Source organism: Erinaceus europaeus, chromosome 1 (assembly GCF_950295315.1).
Source record: "Erinaceus europaeus chromosome 1, mEriEur2.1, whole genome shotgun sequence".
Lineage (NCBI taxonomy): Eukaryota > Metazoa > Chordata > Mammalia > Eulipotyphla > Erinaceidae > Erinaceus > Erinaceus europaeus.
The window spans coordinates 18913681-18935373 of NC_080162.1; the positions used below are offsets into that span (position 1 = coordinate 18913681).

At 38.1% G+C, this 21693-nt stretch overlaps 1 protein-coding gene across 1 annotated transcript in view; it reads right to left on the reverse strand.

Moving 5' to 3' along the window:
* The window catches only part of CTNNA3 (catenin alpha 3), a 1573756-nt gene that overhangs the window by 1204279 nt on the left and 347784 nt on the right, over positions 1-21693 (reverse strand). Inside the window, exon 6 of the mRNA XM_060193489.1 lies at positions 6057-6320. Within this exon, the coding sequence (XP_060049472.1) occupies positions 6057-6320 (264 nt within the window). The remainder of the gene's footprint in view (positions 1-6056; positions 6321-21693) is intronic.

Here is a 21693-nt window from a genome sequence, read left to right on the forward strand (position 1 = left end):
ATTCTCTAATTCCATTCCAGGAGGTTCACTTCCTAACAAAGTCTCAAAACCTAGATATAGGCCAGATCCCATTAGACAGAACATATGTTCACATGTATCCATAAATTAGGACAAAATATATACCTGAAAGCAAAAATACACAGTAGTCTGTAGTAGTCAGTATCAAGTTCATAATGAAATAGTGTCCACTTAGACTTAGATACCCTGCTTACCTACTTCCTATTACAGTTCTCTCACTCACTCCAAAGCAAACCTTATCAAAGCAAGGACTGCAAAAGCTGAATAAGGACAAGAAACTGGCATATTTTAATAATGACTCTTTAGCCTTATCAGGCCATTCCATCAGCTGGGGCCCTAATCAGGGAGTCCTGAGATTCCCAAACAGACTTGATGGGCCTAGAATTCGAATAATTCCCTCTCTTTATTGTTACCAGTCATCTCTATCAGGAACAACAAAACAGACCCCTTTGTGGGCCCCTATAGAACCATGCCCTCAACTTGGGTCAACAATGGTAGAGAATGTTCCACCCACCGAAGGGAGGATGGACAACATACTCTATGCTACACCTGAGGAAGATGGGTCAATACTGGGGCAGCATGGAATGTTCTTACTCATGACCACAGAATGTGAGCTCAGATCTAGAGGGATGCAGAGGTCACACAGGCTCCTAAGCTAATTATGGGCCCTAGGTCACATCAAGTCGATGGGGTTTACAGTCAACAATATTTACACACCTTTCCCATATTAGGGAGCTACTCGTATCTTCCCTGATCCAGCTTTCTGGCCCTTTTCCCAGCCATGACAAAATCTCCCCAGACAATAATTAGTATACACCTGCATATCAGATTTCAGGCTCAGGAAAAAAAAAAAGAAAGAAATACTAGTATAGCTACAGGCCCTTTGAAATATAACTAAAATATGCCTGCTAGCTATCTACAAAATGGAGAATCCCCCAACACTTCATCTGCACTATTCCAGCCTTTAGGTCCATGATTGTTCAACAATTTGTTTGGCTTTATATGTTAACTCTCTTTTCAGCCACCAGGTTCAAGATGCTAGCATGATGCCAACCAGACTTCCCTGGACAGACGATCCTACCAATGTGCCTTGGAGCTCTGTTTCCCCAGAGCCCTTCCCCACTAGGGAAAGAGAGAGACAGGCTGGGAGTATGGATAGACCTGTCAACGCCCATGTTCAGCGGGGAAGCAATTATAGAAGCCAGACGTTCCACCTTCTGCATCCCACAATGATCTTGGGTCTATACTCCCAGAGGGATAAAGAATAGATATGAAAGCTATCAGGGTAGAGGATGGGATATGGAGGTCTGGTGGTGGGAATTGTGTGAAGCTGTGGGACCCCTCTTATCCTACAGCTTTGTCAATGTTTCCTTTTTATAAGTAAAAAATTAAAAAGAAAAAGGAAGAATTTAAACACCATTCTCAAACTCTTTCCAACAATTCAAGAGGTATAAATACTCCCAAACATATTCTACAAAACAAATAGCACTCTGATCGCTTAAGCAGAAAAGAACTCTGCAAAATGAAAGACAGGAAGATAGGAATACAAACAAAAGAGTAATGAGAGAGATGAAGGAAGGAAAGGGAAAACTCTAGGCCTATATCTCTGATGAACATTCACACAAAGATCCTCAACAAAATATTGGCATATTAAATCCAACAACATATTAATAGAATAATCCACCAAGATGAAGTTTGTTTCATTCTTATGTAGCAGAAATCAGTCAACAGAATATACCACATCAATAAAAATAAAGATAAAAATTTCATGATTATATCTATCCATGCTAAAACCTCATTGGACAAGATCCAACACCATTTAAGGTAAGTTCCTCAGGATAATTAAGGCCAGATAAGCCATTAGCTAACATCATACTGAGTGGGAAAAACTGATAACTTTCCCCTTAAACTATATGACTAAACAAGAATGTCCATTATCACCCTTACCCTCCACCCCACATCTCTCCTATCAAAATGGGAAAAAAGAGTGATCACCCCTGCTGGACCATGTCTTGGAACAAAAGCTTTCACTTTTTTCCATTGATTATGATCTTACCTGTGACCCTTTCATAGATGGCATTTATGTTTAATTCTTTCTCTGCTTAATTTTTTGGAATTTTTTACATGAATTATGTTGAATTGTGTCAGTTGTTGCATCTCCTACTTTCATAGCATTAGGTTGATATATCACATTGACTGATTGGCAAATGCTTGACCATCTTTACATCCCAAGGATAAATTCTGCTTTGTCTTCCTACATATCCTTTCAATGTGTTGCTCAATTCAGTTTGCTAATGATTTCTCAAAGAATTTGTCATCTCTCCACTGTTTATTGTTTATCTCCCAGTGAGTTTATTGTTCCCGCCCATAAATAAATAAATTTTTTGTTTCTACTTTTATATTATATTGTGGTATCAATAGAATTTTAGAACTTACCACACTATCTTCCAACAAACTTTACTACTTCTCTTTTCTTTCTTTTCTTTTGTTAAATTACCAGCAGGGTTATCTCTGGAGCTCAGTGACTGCACAATCAATCTATCCCTACAAGTGTGCATTTCTCCTCCCTCCCTCCCTTCCTTCTTTCCATACATCCATCCTTCTATCTTCCCTCTCTTCCTTCCTTTTTTACTCCCTTCCTTCCTTCCTCCTTACTTCCCTGCCCCCACTTTTTTCTCTTTCTCTCTTGTTCTCTTTCTCTCTTTTTCTTTTCTCTCTCTCTTTCTTTCTTTCTTTCTTCCTTTCTTCCTCTCTCTCTTTTTTCCCTTTGTAGAGATAAGTTTCACAAAAGGTGAAACAGGTCTACAAGTGCCTCTCTTTATAGCCATCTTCTCTCAATTGCCAATTGCCAAGACCTAAGCTAAGACTGGATAGTACCAGAAAGAAGACTTTATTTTCCGTGTCCTCCATTACAGAGAAAAGAAGCTGAACGGCACAACACTTGAATACGGTACTGTGCTTCCATCATTATAAATCCATGGCCCAGTAAAATTTTAGTCAGAGCTACTTATCCCCAATACATGCAGTGCTAATTGAAGAAAAGGATAAATACGTGTAGGAGGAAAAGAAGAAAATGTGTGGGAAGGTTAAGGGGAAAATGTTAAGTTTAGTATCATAAAATGACATGCAGTATTCTTATGTTCACTCTTGCCTTCTTTCACTCATTCACTGATTCATCTATTATTTACTATAAGAAATTGGTCTAGGGACCGAGGATATAATAATAGATAAATGAATATATATGAATATATGATGATATATAATTAATATATTTCATTTATTATTATGCTATCACCTGAGTTTTAACACTGGATCAATTTTTTTCAGCTAGAAAAACAAAAACAGAAAGGGTGGGAAAAAAATGTCCTACAATGTGGTTGGAAAACCTGTCTTAAACCTGGGTTATTCACACAAACAAAGCAAGTCTACTACTAGGTGAACTAGCTTGCTGGACCAAAAAATATATTTTTTAGGAGAAGATAATAAAATAGATGTGATAGCACTTTGAAAATAAAAAATAGTGTATATATCTCCTTTGTTATTATCTTTATCACAAAACTATTCAGTTAATTCTTATATAAATAAGTATAGCTGCTTTCTCTCTCCTCATAAGAAAAAAATATATACCTTAAAGGTCTGGAAGTTTCCGTGCCATTTCTCCTGCCAACATTTACAGCTTAAATACATGCCCAATAGCTATCAGTTCATCAACAATGACACAGTTTTCAACTCTTATTCAGCCACAAATTCAGCTGGAACACTATAATCCCCACTAGCCTTTTCAATAAATCAATTGATCTAGCTTGTACAGTGTCCCAATTCAATGTAGATTTTTTTTTCCAACAATAAATTTCAGGTTTCACATCCACAACCAGTCAAAAAGCAGAATGAAAGATTTAACAGAGCTTCAGAATGCTAGGTGTTGAGTAAGCACTCTGATACATTTCTACACTATAAAATACTTAATCAGACTTACTCCCAGTAGAGTATTTGTAATATCAATGGGTTCCATAATACTATCCTTCCAGAAGCAAGGGTAAGCAGAGGTTATTTTGGATCCCTTGCAAATACTGTTTTATGTAAACAAAGGAAGTACAGCCATTTAATCTATGAAATCATTTTAAAAAGCTAAATGCTCAATAAATTCTGTCTAGTTTAGACAACCTTGAAAGCTTTTTATAACTCATCTATAAATATTACTAGCTTGAGCAATTCTGGGTTTGACTGGAACTGAATTTCAAAGGATATTCAGACAATATTAGAATTTCAGGAAAACATCAACCTTCCCTGAAGGGATTTCTCTGAGGTTCTAAGTCCCTGTGATAGAACAAGATGATAGTTTGTTTGAGGGTGAAATGTATTGATACCTACCTTTGGGAAATGTGGAAATGGACTCTGTGACAACAACAACCATAAGAACCGATAAATCAGCATTTCCTCAATAAAGTAATAATGACCCTGGGGCAGGGGTGGGGCTGGGCAAAGAATTCCAGGAAAATATCTTTGGAATCCTGACTGATGTTCAGATGTGATTCTGGCTTATTTCTTGAGAAAGGGGAGACCATGACTATACCTATACATGCACACACACACCTCCTCCTCTTCTCCAACCACTGCCATTTCATTCTTGGAGTAGTCACTTAAAACTAAATTAAAATGGGGGGCCGGGTGGAGGCATACCTGGTTGAATGCATGTGTTACAATGAGCAAGGACATGGAACTGAGCCCCATCCACCCGCCGCCCCCCCCCCCCCGCCCTGCAGAGGGAAAGTTTTAAGAATGGTGAAGTAGTGCTACAGGTGTCTCTGTCTCTCTTCCTCTCTATCACCCCCTTTCCCTCTCAATTACTGACTATCTCTATCAAATTAAATAAATATAATAAAAATTTACAAAAGAAAATCCAAATTAAAATAAGAATTCCCAGAAGAAACAGCTATTTGGAAATTGTTTTATAGTCTTTTTAAGACTCAAGTCTCACATTACACCTCTGCTTAAAGATGCATAGTGGATCTCTTTTTAACTTTTAATAAAGCAATGGTCTACATCCTAGTTCCACTGGTCTCTCACTTTAGCTCTGAGTACTCTTGTCCCCACAGTGCTCACTCAGGAAGCCCATCTTTTTGTGCTATCACTTAAATATCAGAGTATTCCTTCAAGTCTTCTTCAAGCTCACCATCCACCCTATCCTCTAACTTCTTTCAAATCTTCATAATATCTCACTTTCTCAATGTAGCCTTCTGTATAATTGACATATTTGCAATATTCCCTAATGAAGGACTTTATTACCTATACTCCTCTGCTAGAATGTAAACTTTACTGTGGAACTTGCTGATTTTATCCCAGGCAAAATGTATAGTGCCAAAAGTGAGTATGGTGAGAGTGAAGAAGAAATACCCTCCTAAATTGATCTATATCGAGAAAAGTCATAAGTTTAGTCTAACAATAAAAACAAATCCATCTGCTTCCTTGGCAGATCTATAAATTAATGAGAAGTCTATTGACAGAATATTTTTCTTTTAACCAATTACTCCAAGACACAAGTCAATGATAGAAAATGATTGGAGGGGCTGGGCAGTAGCACAGTGGGTTAAGAGCACATGGTGCAAAGCACAAGGACCTGTGGAGGATCCAGGTTTGAGTCCCTGACTCCCCACCTGTGTGTGTGTGGGGGGGGGGTGTCCATTCACAAGTGGTTAAGCAGGTCTACAGTTGTCTTTCTCTACCCCTCTTTGTCTTCCCCACCTCTCTCTCAATTTCTCTCTGCCCTAGCCAACAACAATAATAACAATAGCAAGATGGGCAACAAAAGGGGAAAAAAATGGCCTTCAGGAGTAGTAGATTCATAGTGCAGGCACTAAGCCCCAGTAGATAACCCTGGAGGCAAAAAAATAAAAATAAATAAAAAATAAACATCTAAATTTATTTAAAAAATAAAATGATTGGATAACTGAATGTTTACTCCTAGTGTAAAGTCCAACATACATATCTGAAAACTCACTCTACTTTATGTTAGGAAATCAAATCACATATTAACTTACCTCAAGCTCATCAAGAGCACTTCCCAGAGTTGATTCTTGAGGTTCTGGTAGATCCACTATATTCTGGACACCTTGTGAAGCATTTGAAATTACATGAAGGGCATTCTGGATTTCTTCACAAATTGTATCCTTGGTGGCTTTGAGAGATGCAACATCAGAATGTTCCAAACAAGCTGTACAAATGGAATGCAAAAGGGGAGAGTTCTCCTTCAATGAGGCCCGAGCTCCAGCAATTTCATCCCTTTGATTTGGAGATTTTAAGTCCTGAGGCAGGAAATAAAAAGAGATTTCAAATTTCAGATTATGGGGGAAAAAAACTTACACCAAAAAGTTCCACTATTCTAACAATATAGTGAAGAGATACTAAAAAGTCAGGTACAGGTTAAAATTAAGGACATCACTTATTTTTACGCTCCTTCAGAGTCAGTTAAAATTACAACAGAAGAACTGAACCAATTAGCAAATGAAGGTCACAAAAGCACAGATGTGCAATAACTTCAGTCACATATTTATGTCTGAAAAATACTCTGACATTCACATTACTAAGTATATTACAAGAGATCTTGAATTATAGGCTTGCTGATTATTGATTTCCACAGATGCTGATGATTGCATTTAACCTTTTCTATGAAGCTAAACCAATTGAATTAATAATTTTAAATTGTGCCTTCTACCATTCAGTTCTTTTCCACTGTGTTTGGAAATACAAATAAATTAACCAGGATTTTTCTTTCTCTAGGATTTATTCAGCAAATACATATTAAACATTTACCATGCACCAGCATTTTACTAGATATTGTGTATACAGATATGAAAATTTCTATGAGAAACGTGATCTCTTAAACCTTATGTTTCTATCTGAGGGAGAGGGAACTTATAGAAAAACAATAAATTAGATCAAAGTACACAAGGAATTATCAGGTCATGATAAGTAACATGAAGAAAACACAAAATGAAATGTCATAGAGATTGACTTGAGAGGGGGAAACAGCCAAACAAGTATTTAAACAGAAATATAAACAGTAATTAGAAAATAAACAATTTCAAACACCGGGTACAGAGGGATATAAGATCCTCTATCAGTGATAGTGAAAGGTTAACAACAACAGTATCTCAAGATAAAGCAAAAAAAAAGCCTTGTAAGCACCACTTCAACCACCTGACAAGAATTCACTTCTTCCGTGATGCTCCATGGATATAAAGTACCCTTTGATATATTATGACAGGAAGTATCATTCAGCTCTGTGCTATTGTTCTCAAAAGTCCTCAGTTTCATTCATGAGAAAAAAAACCAAAAAACAAAACCAAATTAAGGAATATTACACATGGTACCTACATTGCATTTCTCAAAACTGTTAAGATCACAGAAACCAAGGAAACTTACTGATAAACTATCACAGACCAGAGGAGACTGGGAAGACATGGTGACTAAACTTAGTGTGGTGGCCTAGACTGGATTATGGGATAAAATGAAGATACTGATGGAAAAACCAGTAAAGTCCAAATGAGAACTGGATCTCTGTTGGTATGCATGAGACCCCTTCTGTTTCATTTGGTTTAAATCCCCCCTGCTTAACACTATTCTATTTTCATAACCACTTCATTCTATTTACATAACCACTGTTAACAAGTACCACCCTCCCTCCAGTGCATTGGTGGTTCAGTGATAGGATTCTCACCTGCTCTGCCCCCTCCTTGTCACACTCTGATTTTCACCATTCACTTTTCTCTCCACCCTCTCTATGTCACATCCTGTTTCCACCCTACTTGGCAAGTATATATAAAGATAGCATTGTGAGTTTTAGGGTACTTTAGTTTAGCTTAGCTCAGCTTAGATTGTGCTGCATCCTGCATGAATAAAGAGATACTGCCTACAGCTCAACCATGAATCCCTGGTCGTCTGTTACCCACCCATGAAGCCAGCCCATTGAAAACAACATAACCTGTCGAAAACAACAGATCTCAATAATTCATTAAGGCTTGCTTGTTACCAGCAAATGTTTAGATGTTAACGGTGAAGGAAACCTGAAGAGATGTGAGTGGGAACTCTCCTAGTCCTGCAACTTATGTGCAAAAAGAAAATATCTAAAGTTATTAAAATAAAATAATAACCCAAAGAAATGAATCTGACAGAACTTAACATCATCCCATCCATTCCATTTATAATGTACCATATAACCCCTCCCAAAAAAAACCCTCTTGGAGGAGTCGGGCAGTAGCGCAGCGGGTTAAGCGGGTTAAGCGCACAAGTGGCACAAAGCAAGGACCAGCATAAGGACCAGCTGGAGCTCCTGGCTCCCCACCTGCACTGGAGTCGCTTCACAAGCGGTGAAGCAGGTCTGCAGGTGTCTTTCTCTCCCCCTCTCTGTCTTCTCCTCCTCTCTCCATTTCTCTCTGTCCTATCCAACAATGACATCAACAACAACAACAACAACTATAACAACAATGAAAAAACAACAAGGGCAACAAAAGGGAAAACAAATATAAAAGAAAACAAAAATACCTCTCAGTATATATTATTCTACATGACATTTTCTGTCACTGCTGGGAATTCACTGCACGGGGCCATCTTTTTCAGACAGGACAGAGACAGAGGAAGAAAGCAACAAACACCCAGCAGCAAAACTTCCTTCAGTGTAATCCAGGCCAGGCCAGAGCCACATTCCCTCCCAGGGAAGCTAAGGACCAGCGCTATACCCTACTTTACAGATGAAAAACTAGGGTATAAATATCGACTGCCTTGCTCAAGTAACAAGTAGGCAGAGTATTTCTTGTACTATAATCCAAATTAGTGTGACTGCTACCCTAGCAAGTATCTTGTGTGGTTGTTTGTTTGTATGCAAAGAAAGGATTGCATTTATTTGCTATATAAGAAAGAGCTCTTGTGTAATTTTTTAGAGTTTATAAGGTACTACTTTATAGTATCCTATTGATCCTGACAACACCTTTTCAGGCAGTAAAGTTGTTGTTATTGGCTTCATTTTAATTCAGCATTTTGTGTGAAACAGACTAAAACCCTGACTTCTTACCTGTATATCCCATCCTTTGTTCACATAGTTTTACTCCCTTTGATATTGTTGCTTGAAGTTAATAAATGGCAGTACTACTCTATTTTTAGTTCCTTTCTGAAAATAAAGAATGTGTTCTAATTCATGGTTTTAAAATTCATACACTATAAAAAATAGTGATAGTGAAACATCTGTGAGGACTCTCTCACAGGGTTAATAAGTAATACGACACCAGAAATATTAACTTGAGAAAAAGCAGAGAGTTACAGGAAAGAAGAATACAGAATTATTTTACACCTTAGATTTACAAAACTTGTTTTGGTTCTGTGATGGTTTTGATGACTTTCCTATTTTCCACAACTATATAACACTATTACATTTACCTCAGTATGACTTAGAGGACAAATAATTTAATACTTAGAAATGATGTGCAACTCTTCAGAGGAATAGCATTAAGAAGCACAAATATATTGAGGGACAGGAGGCACCTGGAGGGTACTGCCCAGAAAATGGGAGAGGTGACAGGTGTGGCTTGGAAAGGAGGCGGGGCTGGGATGTTAAAAACCAGAGTTGTGGGCGTGGCTCACTCTCTGTCTATCCTGATCATCATGTTAGTATGAATTCTGCACTTTTCTCTCTCTCTCTCTCTCTCTCTGCCTAAAATGGGGATATTTTCAATTTTCCCAAATAAAGAATAAAATTCCTGAAAATCATGCTCTCTCCTCAATTCTTTGTTGAGATAATGTGTGATGAACTTTTTAAATGTTGAAACAAGTACAGGTTCCCCTTCCCTCAATACAAACATTCAGAAAGAGTTAAAAGAAATTATCTCCACATGACAGTAATTTTTTTCAAAGTATTAATAATCCCCTCAGGGGGTGACACCTATATATTTTACTTCCCTATACAGAATAGTAAAGTCATTAGATAGTTTCCAAAAGATAGTAGTCTGAATATGCATTATTACAAACAAGATTTAAACTAAATATCTCTTTTTATTTGTTTTTAAATTTGTTTTAATGACAGCTATACAGAAAGATCAGAACAGTGCTCAGCTCTAGGAACTTGGGACTTTTGGAGCCTCAGGCATGAAAGTCATTTTGCATAATCATTATGCATTATGCTGTTCCCCAGCCCTGTTGCATATGTTTAAGTCAATTAGAGAATTCTAAGTGATGCGGATACTCAGATACTCTAAGCAACAAATCAGTAAAGCCTGTGAAGACCAACAGGTCCCATGGACAGAACAAAAATAAATTATTATTATAGTGGAGAAGGTAATGACAGAATATATTATTTAGATAACAGGAAAATGAAAAAACAATAAATATCCCCTAAAATGCATCTCACTAGATAAATCTAATGTAGTTTTTTAAAAAAAATTGACAAGCACCAGCTAGATAGCACTGCTTTGCCATCTGGGTGTGAACCAGGTTCAGTTCAGCTCCCAGTGCTTTGAAGGAAGCTTTGGTGTTTGATCTCTTTCATACCTCCTCTCTGACTCTCAGTCTATAAATAAATAGACAAAAGCCCTTTATTTGCAGGTTTGTTTATTGAATTTTAAAGGAATGAATGAATGCTAATATGAGCAATCACATGAAGTATGACATGAAAAATGTGAGGCACAACAGTCCACTTGTTATTTGATTTCATCTATATAAGATTCAACTAAGGCAAAATTGTTAGTTTTAGAAATCAGAGTAACAGTCATTGCTGATGAGTGACCACAGAGTAGGAAAGGATTAAGGAATCTTTCAGGTTCTACTAAAAGTTTTGTTTCTTCCTTTGAGTGTGCTATGGTGTGTTTAAAAATTAGGAAAATTCATTGAACATTATACTTATGAGCTGTGCATTTTTCATGATGTATCTTATACTCCAATAAAAATTGTATGAAACCAAACAAAACAAAAATGCTCAAGTCAAACAAATATTCATACTGCATGATTTATCCTGGCAAAAGGTACTGGGATCACTAAGCTATGATCCTGCACTGGTATTATATTTCCCACAAATATTAAATGGAGGACCAAAGAAGATATAGTCAGACCATTCACAATATCATTGCCACTTTAAGGAGTTCCATTATATTTGTTTGTTTGTTCATTTATTTATTTTTACACAGTTCTTCTTCTAGCGTTTGCCCTTCTTCCGTAGCCAGTCAACAGCGTCAGGTTGAGCCTGGTGTAAAGTTTCGAGACCTCCTTTGAATCTGGAGAGGTGGCAGTCGTTGACTATGTGGGTCATAGTCTGTCTGGAGCCGCAGGGGCAGTTCGGGTCGTCTCTGGCTCCCCAGTGATGGAACATAGCTGCGCACAGGCCATGGCCTGTTCGATAGCGATTGAGGAGGGCCCAATCATAACGTGCTAGGTCAAAGCCAGGTTGACACTTGCAGGGGTCTGTGATGAGGTGTTTGTTCTTTACCTCAGCTGACTGCCAACTCTGTTTCCAAAAGTCTGGAACAGAGAAGTTCAGTGTAGGCGTAGGGGACCAGATTGGGTGACGAGACGTCAAGCGTTGGACAGGGTGGGCGAAGATATCCGCGTATATTGGCAGGTCCGGTCGAGCGTAGACGTGGGAAATGAACTTAGATGATGCCGCATCCCGACGAATATCTGGCGGGGCGATGTTGCTAAGAACTGGCAGCCATGGAACCGGGGTGGAACGGATGGTTCCAGAAATTATCCTCATGGAGGAATATAATTTGGAATCGACCAAGTGGACATGGGGGCTACGGAACCATACTGGGGCACAGTACTCTGCAGTGGAATAGCATAATGCCAGAGAGGATGATCGTAGTGTGGAAGCGCTCGCGCCCCATGAGGAGCTGGCCAGTCTTGCAATGATGTGATTCCTCGTGCCCACCTTTGCTGCAGTTTTTATGAGATGTTTGTGAAATGACAGAGTGCAATTGAGAGTAACGCCAAGATAGACTGGCTGGGCTTCATGCCGGATTCTCGTATTGCCAAGTGATAGAGAGGGGCAGAAGAGCAAAGAAGGAGAGTGAGAAAGGGAGAGAGAGAGAGAGAGAGAGAGAGAGAGAGAGAGAGATAGAGTGTGTGTGTGTGTGTGTGTGTGTGTGTGTGTGTGTGTGTGTGTGTGTGTAAGAGTCCAAAGCACTGATGCTTCCTTCAGTGCAACAGGGATTAGGTTCAAACTCAGGTCATGAATATATCCTAGTGAGCTGTTTTGCTAACCTGAAGGCTTTTATCTTAAAAGGTAAAAAAAAAAAAGAAAAGAAAGAAAGAAAGAAAATACAAATGTTTGACAATTAGAAATAAGAGAAAGTGTCCATAACCCAGCCATCTGAAAAATAAAAGCCAAAGAATTTTCAGCTACTGAATTCATGCACTCAGAAATCTTTTTTTTCAAATACTCAAAACACATTCTTACTAAGTTACATCCTTGCCAAAGTGGAATAGTTCAGCAGAAATTCTGCTCAATGAACTAGAACTACTTGCAAATTATCAAGTTTCTTTTCCAGGTATTTAAATAAGATTTCTGGAGCTGACAGAATCACTCTGGGGGGCGGGGAGATAAGGGGGGAGAAAGGAGCTTATAAAGAGCTATTTTGTTTGCTTAAGAAGATGCTTAGGAAAAAAGGAACTTTGCTCTTTGGACTCCACATTTGTTGTTGGTTCTTATCTCTTGTGTTTCCTTGCCAAGATACTGCCTGCTAACTTGATTACAGGGCAGCTTCCTACTCTATACAAAAACAAATAGTACATAACACCTGTTAGTTTCAATGTTTTTCTCCAGAATAAATTTGTGAATGAAATCTGCACTAAACAGGACTGGAGGATAGAGATGATGAAGGAAAAATAGACTTTTGAGGGTAATAAAGGTCGGAAAAATTTTACAATCAAAATATCTTTAAGCAGCAGAGAGTAGCCTTACGTTTTTGCTATCCTTATTCCCCACTTGCTATTTCATCTAGTATGAAATACCAATATTAATATCTAATATCAATATTAATATTCCATTAATATGAAAATTCAACAAAAGAAAAATTAAAGAATTCTTAAATTCCAATAAAAACCTGAAAAGTCACATACTAGTATTGATATTCCCAATTTTTGTAGTCTAGGCCATTAATGAATTCTTTTTGTTGTCAAAATACACCAGAGCGAATATTAAAAAGGCAAAGAAACATCCTTGGAAAATATTTTTACTAAATTGTAATACAAAGTATAATTTAAGTCAAGAAAATGTGTACATACAGTTCAGAGACATAATATGATAATTTTTCATTCATTTGAGGCAAATGTAATAGGTATGTCTACTATTTACCTTCAACTTATATCTAAAAATAAATTATGTTTGAAGTCATCTATCATATGATTAAAGTAGAAAAAATAAACAGAAAAGCAAAATAAAAAGGTATTATTTCTTCAAGATTCAGTTGCTGTACTTCATGCTTCCTTACCATTTTGTGAATTTATTTCATTACTTAACTGAAGTAGATTCAAATATCTACTAATCAGAAATTTCTCTTAAAGTACTTTTTAATTAACATCTTTAAACTAAGTTGAATTTTAATTGTATCTTTCATTCTTCCTTTAATTTGCTAAGCTAAGGCCTCTCATATGTGTGATTTCACCTTTTAACAGTTACTTTTTTCATTGAGAGGGAGAAAGAGACTGAAGCAGAGAGACAGACTGAGGGGAAAACACCACCACATCAGAACACTGAGGTTCAAACTTGGGTCGCACGTGGGGCAAAGTGCCTGTCCTACCTGCTTAGCAATCTCCCTGGCCTTAAACTGAAATTAAACATTTAGTTAAACAGCAATAAATAGCATTGGTCTTAAAATCCATTATTACCTCTGGGGTAGGGCTCACTCCCTTGCATGCTTCTCTCAAGTCATACCAAATGATATTACATCCACCGATCCCACCTAATCAATGCAACGAGTACCATCTCAGCATGCTTCACCTCAGACTGCACAGAGACAACAGGTATGGAATGTCAACCCTTCACCCTCCTCACTCCAGTGAGACCTTTCCTTTCATGATATTCTCTAATTCCATTCCAGGAGGTTCACTTCCTAACAAGGTCCCAAAACCTAGATATAAGCCAGGTCCCATTAGATAGAACATATGTTCACATGTATCCATAAATTAGGACAAAATATAAACCTGAAAGCAAAAATACACAATAGTTTATAGTGAGTCAGTATCAAGTTCATAATGAAATAGTGTCTACTTAGACTTAGATACCCTCCTTACATACTTCCTATTACAGTTCTCTTACTCCAAAGCTAACCTTATCAAAGCAAGGACTGCAAAAGCTGAATAAGGACAAGATACTGGCATACTTTAATGATGACTCTTTAGTCACTGTCAGGCCATTCCATAAGCTGAGGCCCTAGTCGGGGAGTCCAGAGATTCCCAAACAGATTTGATGGGCCTAGAACACTAATAAATATCTCTCTCCAGTGTTACTGGTCATTTTTATCAGGAACAACAAATAGACCCCTTTGTGGGCCCCCACAGGACCTTGCCCTCAACTTGGATCAACAATGATAGAGAATGTTCCATCCACCGAAGGGAGGCTGGACAACATACTCTATGCTACACCTGTGGAAGATGGGTCGATACTGGGGCAGCATGGAATGTTCCTACTCATGACCACAGAATATGAGCTCAGATCTAGAGGGATACAGAGGTCACTCAGGCTCCTAAGCTAATTATGGGCCCCAGATCACATCAAATCAATGGGGTTTACAGTCAACAATATTTATACCCCTTTCCCATATTAGGGAGCACTCTCTTCCCTGATCCAGCTTTCTGGCAATTTTCCCAGCCATGACATCATCTCCCCAGACAATAACTTGGATCCACTTGCATATCAGATTTCAGGCTCAGGGAAAAAGAAGGAGGAGGAGGAGGAGGAGGAGGGGGAGGGGAGGGGGAGGGGGAGGGGGAGGGGAGGGGGAGGAGGAGGAGGAGGAGGAGGAGGAGGAGGAGGAGAAGAAGAAGAAGAAGAAGAAGAAGAAGAAGAAGAAGAAGAAGAAGAAGAAGAAGAAGAAGAAGAAGGAGAAGGAGAAGGAGAAGGAGAAGGAGAAGGAGAAGGAGAAGGAGAAGGAGAAGGAGAAGGAGAAGAAGAAAGGGAAAGGAGAAAGGAGAAAGGAGAAGAAGAAAAAAAAAACCACTAGTATAGCTACAGGTCCTTTGAAACATAACTAAAATATGTCTGCTAGCTATCTACAAAATGGAGTACCCCCCAACACTTCATCTGCACTATTCCAGCCTTTAGGTCCATGATTGTTCAACAATTTGTTTGACTTTATATGTTAACTCTCTTTTCAGCCACCAGGTTCCAGATGCTAGCATGATGCCAATCAGACTTCCCTGGACAGACGACCCCACCAATGTGCCTTGGAACTCTACTTCCCCAGAGCCCTACCCCACTAGGGAAAGAGAGAGACAGGCTGGGAGTATGGATCGACCTGACAATGCCCATGTTCAGTGGGGAAGCAATTACAGAAGCCAGACCTTCAACCTTCTACATCCCACAATGATCTTGGGTCCATACTCTGAGAGGGATAAAGAATAAGAAAACTATCAGGGGAGGGGATGGGAATTGTGGTGGTGGGAATTGTGCAATATTGTACCCCTCTTATCCTATGGTTTTGTCAATGTTTCCTTTTTATAAATAAAAAATTTTAAAAATTCATTATTACTTAAGCTTCTGTAACTCAACCTGAAGGAACAGACCACCCATTTTAAACATTCTGGTACATCACAAAGAGCAAATACTTAATCTAAAAGGAATCTAACTCCAGTGATATTGGTGCAACTTCCTTGTTAGTAATATCTGACTCATTTAAGAATATTAATACCCAAATTGGTCAAACCTAGTGAATCCCTGGTCTATAAAATACTAGCACAGTTACTTGGATGAGCTTTACAGAGGCTGTCCACGTTTTACATTATTCTCACGTGTCTATGATCTTGACAGAGATTTAGAAGTCAGATAATGCATGTCCCTGGACCTGAACAGCCTACACCAAGTGAAAATGAGAAAGGAAATATTAGGCAACTCCATGGCAGGAAGTTTGTCCCATTATAATGAAAGTGACATTAGCTTGGTGGTCAAAATGTAAAAGCATTTTAGTAGCAAGACAATTTTAGTGAAATAATCATCTGTTACAAAATGGGGATAGAAATGACTACTACCTTACAAGGTATAAAAGAAGTTAAATGGCCTAATGTGAAACATTAAGCATTTTCTTTATAAATATTGTATTGTATTTATTCCCTTATTTATTATATTAGAGAGAAATTGAGAGGGGCAGGAGAGACAGAGAGGGAGAGAAACAGAGACAGGTAGTGGTGTATCTGGTAGACTGCAAATATTACCATGCATGAGAATCAGTGTCCAAGCCCCCATTTCCCCCTTCAGGAGGGAAACTTCATGAGTGACATAGCAGGGCTGCAGGTATATCTCCTCTTCTCTGAATCTCTCTGTCTCTTAACTTCTATTAAAAGAAAAGAAAAATGCTCACCAGAAATAGTGGTAGAGTTATGCAAGCATGGAGCCCCAGGGATAATCCTGATGGAAAAAAAAATAATAACTCGTATACTGATCATGGATTATCCATATATAAAATATTCATCATTTATTTATTTTGCCAACTTAAATATTCATATCTCTAGAAGTGGCTTTAATCCATTATGGTACATAAAATAAATGAGTACCCCACACTCTGGAGAAAAAGTATGTATTTAGCACCAAATGGAACCAGCAGATGACTAAATACTCAATCTGCCTTGTTCCTATCATAGAACAGATGCAAGAGGCTGTAATGTGGAAAACCCCATAAGGCTGGTGTTGTCCTTTAATGCAGAAATAAACTATTAAAAATGCATCCCATGTAGCATACAAAAGTTGGTATGAACTGCTTGATTTTCTTACTGTTTTCAGAACAGCTTTATGACTAAATATATCACAAAGTTTGCCAAAATTCAAATGCGATATAAAATAACCTTTGATGATGTTAGATATCACTAAATATCTTACAAATTTATAGCAGTGATCATTCATGTCCAAGATAAATGATTGCCACAAATACCTCGTTAGAACTACTATAATTCATATTAAAGCACTAGCATGGCCCGAAGTCATGACACATTTGAAAACATGAGACTTGGCTCTGTAAAAGATATGCTAATAGAATAATACTGTTGTCTAAGTGTGGAAAAAATATATCACTAGAACACCTAGTTCTCATGTTGAAGAGAATGAAAGAACTCTTGTTGAAGATCACTCCTTTTCAAAGCAAGTGCATAAGGAAAATGAGGGTTCAACTATCCAACAATGGTCTGCAAGAATATCTAGTTACTACTCTCCCAAAGTAAGTTTAATATTTTACCATCCTACTCATTACTGGATTTCTAAATAATGCTTACTCAGACGCATCCAAATTCAGTCAAAAAGGAAGAAAAATATATGTCCTTCAGTTTGAAAAAGGAAATTTATGAAACTATATAACTAGCAAGAATATAACTAGTGGTAAAAAAAAAAAAAGCTTTATCCATATTATTAAGGGGACATATGTATCCTCTGTTACTTCTATTTGATATTGCACTAGAATATTTAATCAATAATTAAAGAAGTAATTTGTTTTTGAATTTCTCACACATAAGTTCACTATTTAGTCACATTTTCTTTCAGAGACAGAGACAGAGAAATGTAAAGACACAACAGTACCAGAACTTCTCCCAGTGAACTCCCCATGTGACGCTACCAATTCAATATAAGCCACATGCATAGCAAGCCACATGCCTTACCTAGTAAACTATCTCCCTGGAGTGGCCCTGAAAAGGTTTTGGTGCTTTTTTTTTCTTTTTGAGTCTTTTCTACCAAAGCACTGGTCAGCTGTGGCTTATGGCAGTGCCTCAACTGAAACCGGGACTTTGGAAACACAGGCATGCATATAATAATTATGCTATTTCCCAAAGAAGTATTTTTAAAATTTCAAAGTTGTAAAGAAAAAATTTTGTCTATACTTGAAGATAACATCATCTTGCATAAAATTATTCTTCATAAATCTTTATTTATTTATTGGATAGAGACATAAATCAAGAGGGTAAGGGGAAACAGAAAGGAAGAGAGACACCTGCAGCACTGCTTCACTACTTGCAAAGCTTTCCCCCTGCAGGTGGGGACCAGGGGTTTGAACCTGGGTCCTTGTGCATTGTAACATGTGTGCTCAACCAAGTGTGCCACCACTCAGCCCCACCTAAAGATTATTCTGGGAGTTGGGTGGTAGTGCAGCGGGTTAAGCGCATGCGGCGCAAAGCACAAGGACCAGTGGAAGGATCCTGGTTCCAGCCCTTGTCTCCCCACCTGCAGGGGAGTCACCTCACATGTGGTGAAGCAGGTCTGCAGGTGTCTAATTTTCTGTCCCCCTCTCTGTCTTCCCCTCCTCTCTCCATTTCTCTCTGTCCTATCCAGCAACAATGACATCAATAATAGCTACAACAATAAAAAACAAGAGCAACAAAAGAGAATAGATAAATAATTTTTAAAAAGATTATTCTAAGGACTCCATATACAAACAGAAATAATTCAAGCAAATAAACAAGATCAGCAAGGTTGTAGAATGAAGTATCACTGTGTAAATATCAATTATACAGAGAGAAGTCTGTAATAAACAATCAATCTATTAATTACAGAGACAATTTCACTTGTGACTGGATCAAAAATAAACTACATAGTAGTGGATTTTAGAAGTGAACAACTTCTATACTAAAAACTACAAAGTCCCATTGAAAGAAATTAGAAAAATCTTTTTTTTAATTATCTTTATTTATTTATTTATTGGATAGAGACAGCCAGAAATCGAGAAGGAAGGGGGAGATAGAGAGGAAGATAGAGACAGAGAGAGACATCTGAGGCCCTGCTTCACCACTTGCAAAGCTTTCCCCCTGCAGGTGGGGACCTGGGGCTCGAACCTGGGTCCTTGTGCACTGTAATATGTGCACTCAACCAGGTGTGCCACCACCCGGCCCATAGAAAAATCTTAAACTAGAAAACCATCTCATAAATTGAAAAATTTCCTAATTTTGTATAGAAAATAAAAATAAGATAAAATATATAAATTGAACATGTAAGACTAAAAAGTTTTTAGATCAAATAATACTATTAAAGAAGTAAAATGACAACATATAGAATGATGGAATGCTTTTGAAAATCATATATATGAGCACTTAGTGGATAGGTCGTCCAGTAGAATACAAGCCTTGCCAGGCAGGCAACCCAGATTTGAGTCCCTGTAACACATGGGAGTAGCATAGCACTGGGGGAAGCTCTCATGCTATCATATCTATCTTCTCTCTCTTAAGTAAAAAAGAATGAAGAATCAAAAAGTTCACTGGGAGCCATGATATTGTGCATGTTCAAGGCCCTGACACTGCAAGGGTATTCACACTCACCACAATTATTCAACATAGTTTTGGGAGTTATTGTTATTAGTAATAAGACAAGAGAAAGAAGTAAAAGAGACCATATTGGGAGAGAAGAAACAAACGTATCACTATTTGCAGGTGGCATGTTAGTATATATAAAAAAATCCTAAAAAATCCCATAAAAACCAAATTGAGAGATCACAAGTCAATATTGTAAAAGGGGCAGATAAAAAATTTCTATACAAAAATCAATAGCATTCCTCTATGCACAATCCCACTTAACAACAGCATAAAAAGAATTAGGCATCTAGGTGTAACTTTTACAAAGGAGGTAAAAGTTTTGTGATGCAGAACCTCTGATTTCTTGATAGTTTTCTCTGCTGAACTATTTTCCTTAAGTACTAACAGCTATGTATTATAACAGAAATTCTTTGTTATTTCCATTATGCTGTCTTCAGGCCCCCAGAGCTATTTTGGCCATATCAGCAGGAGAACAGATAGTGGTCAACAGGCCTTTCGACTAACATGAAGCCTGCCTTACCTGATATCCCTGAATTATGCTTCCATCTTTGGGGTAAGGTCAGAATTTACAGAGTAAACATAGAATCTGATATAATCACTAGAATTGGAGATAACAGTCTGATGTAGGTCTACATGCCAACAGAGAGTTCATTCAATTACGTATGCCCTTAAAATGTTTATGTATATCTATAAATGTTTATATTTGACATAGCTGTATGCAGACATATTTGGAAGATTAGCCAGACATATGCAGAAGATTAGTAGACACACATGCAGGAGACTTTTTGACAGAACCTCTGAACTGAAAAGTCTGCAGATAAAAATGAAGAGAGGAGAGAAAACTGCTGCAAATGGTGGACTCTCACTTCCATATTCCAGTGCCCCAGTGAAAACCTTGGCTGAGGGCTGGGGAGACAACCTCATGGTTATGCAAGGTTCTCCTGCCTTAGGCTCCAAGGTCCCCGGTTCAATCCCCAGCAGCACAATAAACCAAAGCTGAGCAGCGCTCTGCTCTTTCTGTCTTGGTCTCTCTCTCTCTCTCTCTCTCTCATCTATCTTTCTCTCTCTCCTGACTCTATTTGTAACCAATCAAATTATTCTGAGCCTAGATTGAAAAAACATAAAAGACTGGGTGCTGAGACAGAAAGCTGTCCAGGCCTGACAGGAATCAACCTTCAACCACTGATGAGTGACTCCTTGCCCTCCATGTGGCCTCAGTCTGGTTCTTCGGCTACATTTGAGCTGTAACACTCAGAGCTGAAACATGAATTTTTCTATAACACCTCAGGATGCCCTGCTGAAAGACACTCAGCAGAACCACATTGTGAGATGTACGCCATCAGTCAGCTGTATCTCTTTTCAGCTGTAAAACCTCGTTTCTTTCACTACTAATGGGGTAATGAAGTTTATTTCTCAACCCTGAGATGCAAACAAAACCCTGCACCCTAATATTCGGAGAACCCCAGAGAACACATTTTTGATAGACTTGTCCGTTGAAAAATAGATCTACTGGGGTGGGTAGGGGTGATGAAAATACATGTCTTAGAGAAGGATGACAAAGGACCCAGTAGGGTTACACTATTTTGTGGAACACTGAGAAATATCATGTATGTACAAAATATCGTATTTACTATTGTCTGTAAAACATTAATCCCCCAATAAAGGAAAAAATAAATAATAAAAAATATACAACTACTAAAAGAAATTAAAAACATACACACAGAGAGAAGAAAATGGAGTGATCTCATGAATTGGAAGGCCTTTCTCTTAGTCTCATAAGTTCTCTCATTTTGCCTCTCCAAGGACTAGGATAAGACTTGGGGAAGGTAACATCTACAATAAAGATCAGGGGAGGGGGCCAAGTGGTGACACACCTGGTTGAGTGCACATGCTACAAGGCACAATATACTGGATTCGAGCCCCCCACCTGCAAGGGAAAAGCCTTGCAAGTGATGAAGCAGTGCTGCCGGTGTCTCTCTCTCTCTCTCTCTCCTTCTATATCACCTCTTTCCCTCTCAATGTATGGCTGTCTCTATCCAATAAATAAAAATCAGTTTAAAAAAAAACTATCGGGGAAATCATTTTTGGCAATAGACAATCCAAAGTCATAAAAGTAACAGAAAATGTCAATAGCATCGGATAGCATACCTAACTCCTTGCTGTGTTTTCTCTAACAGAGCAATAACAAAACCACAA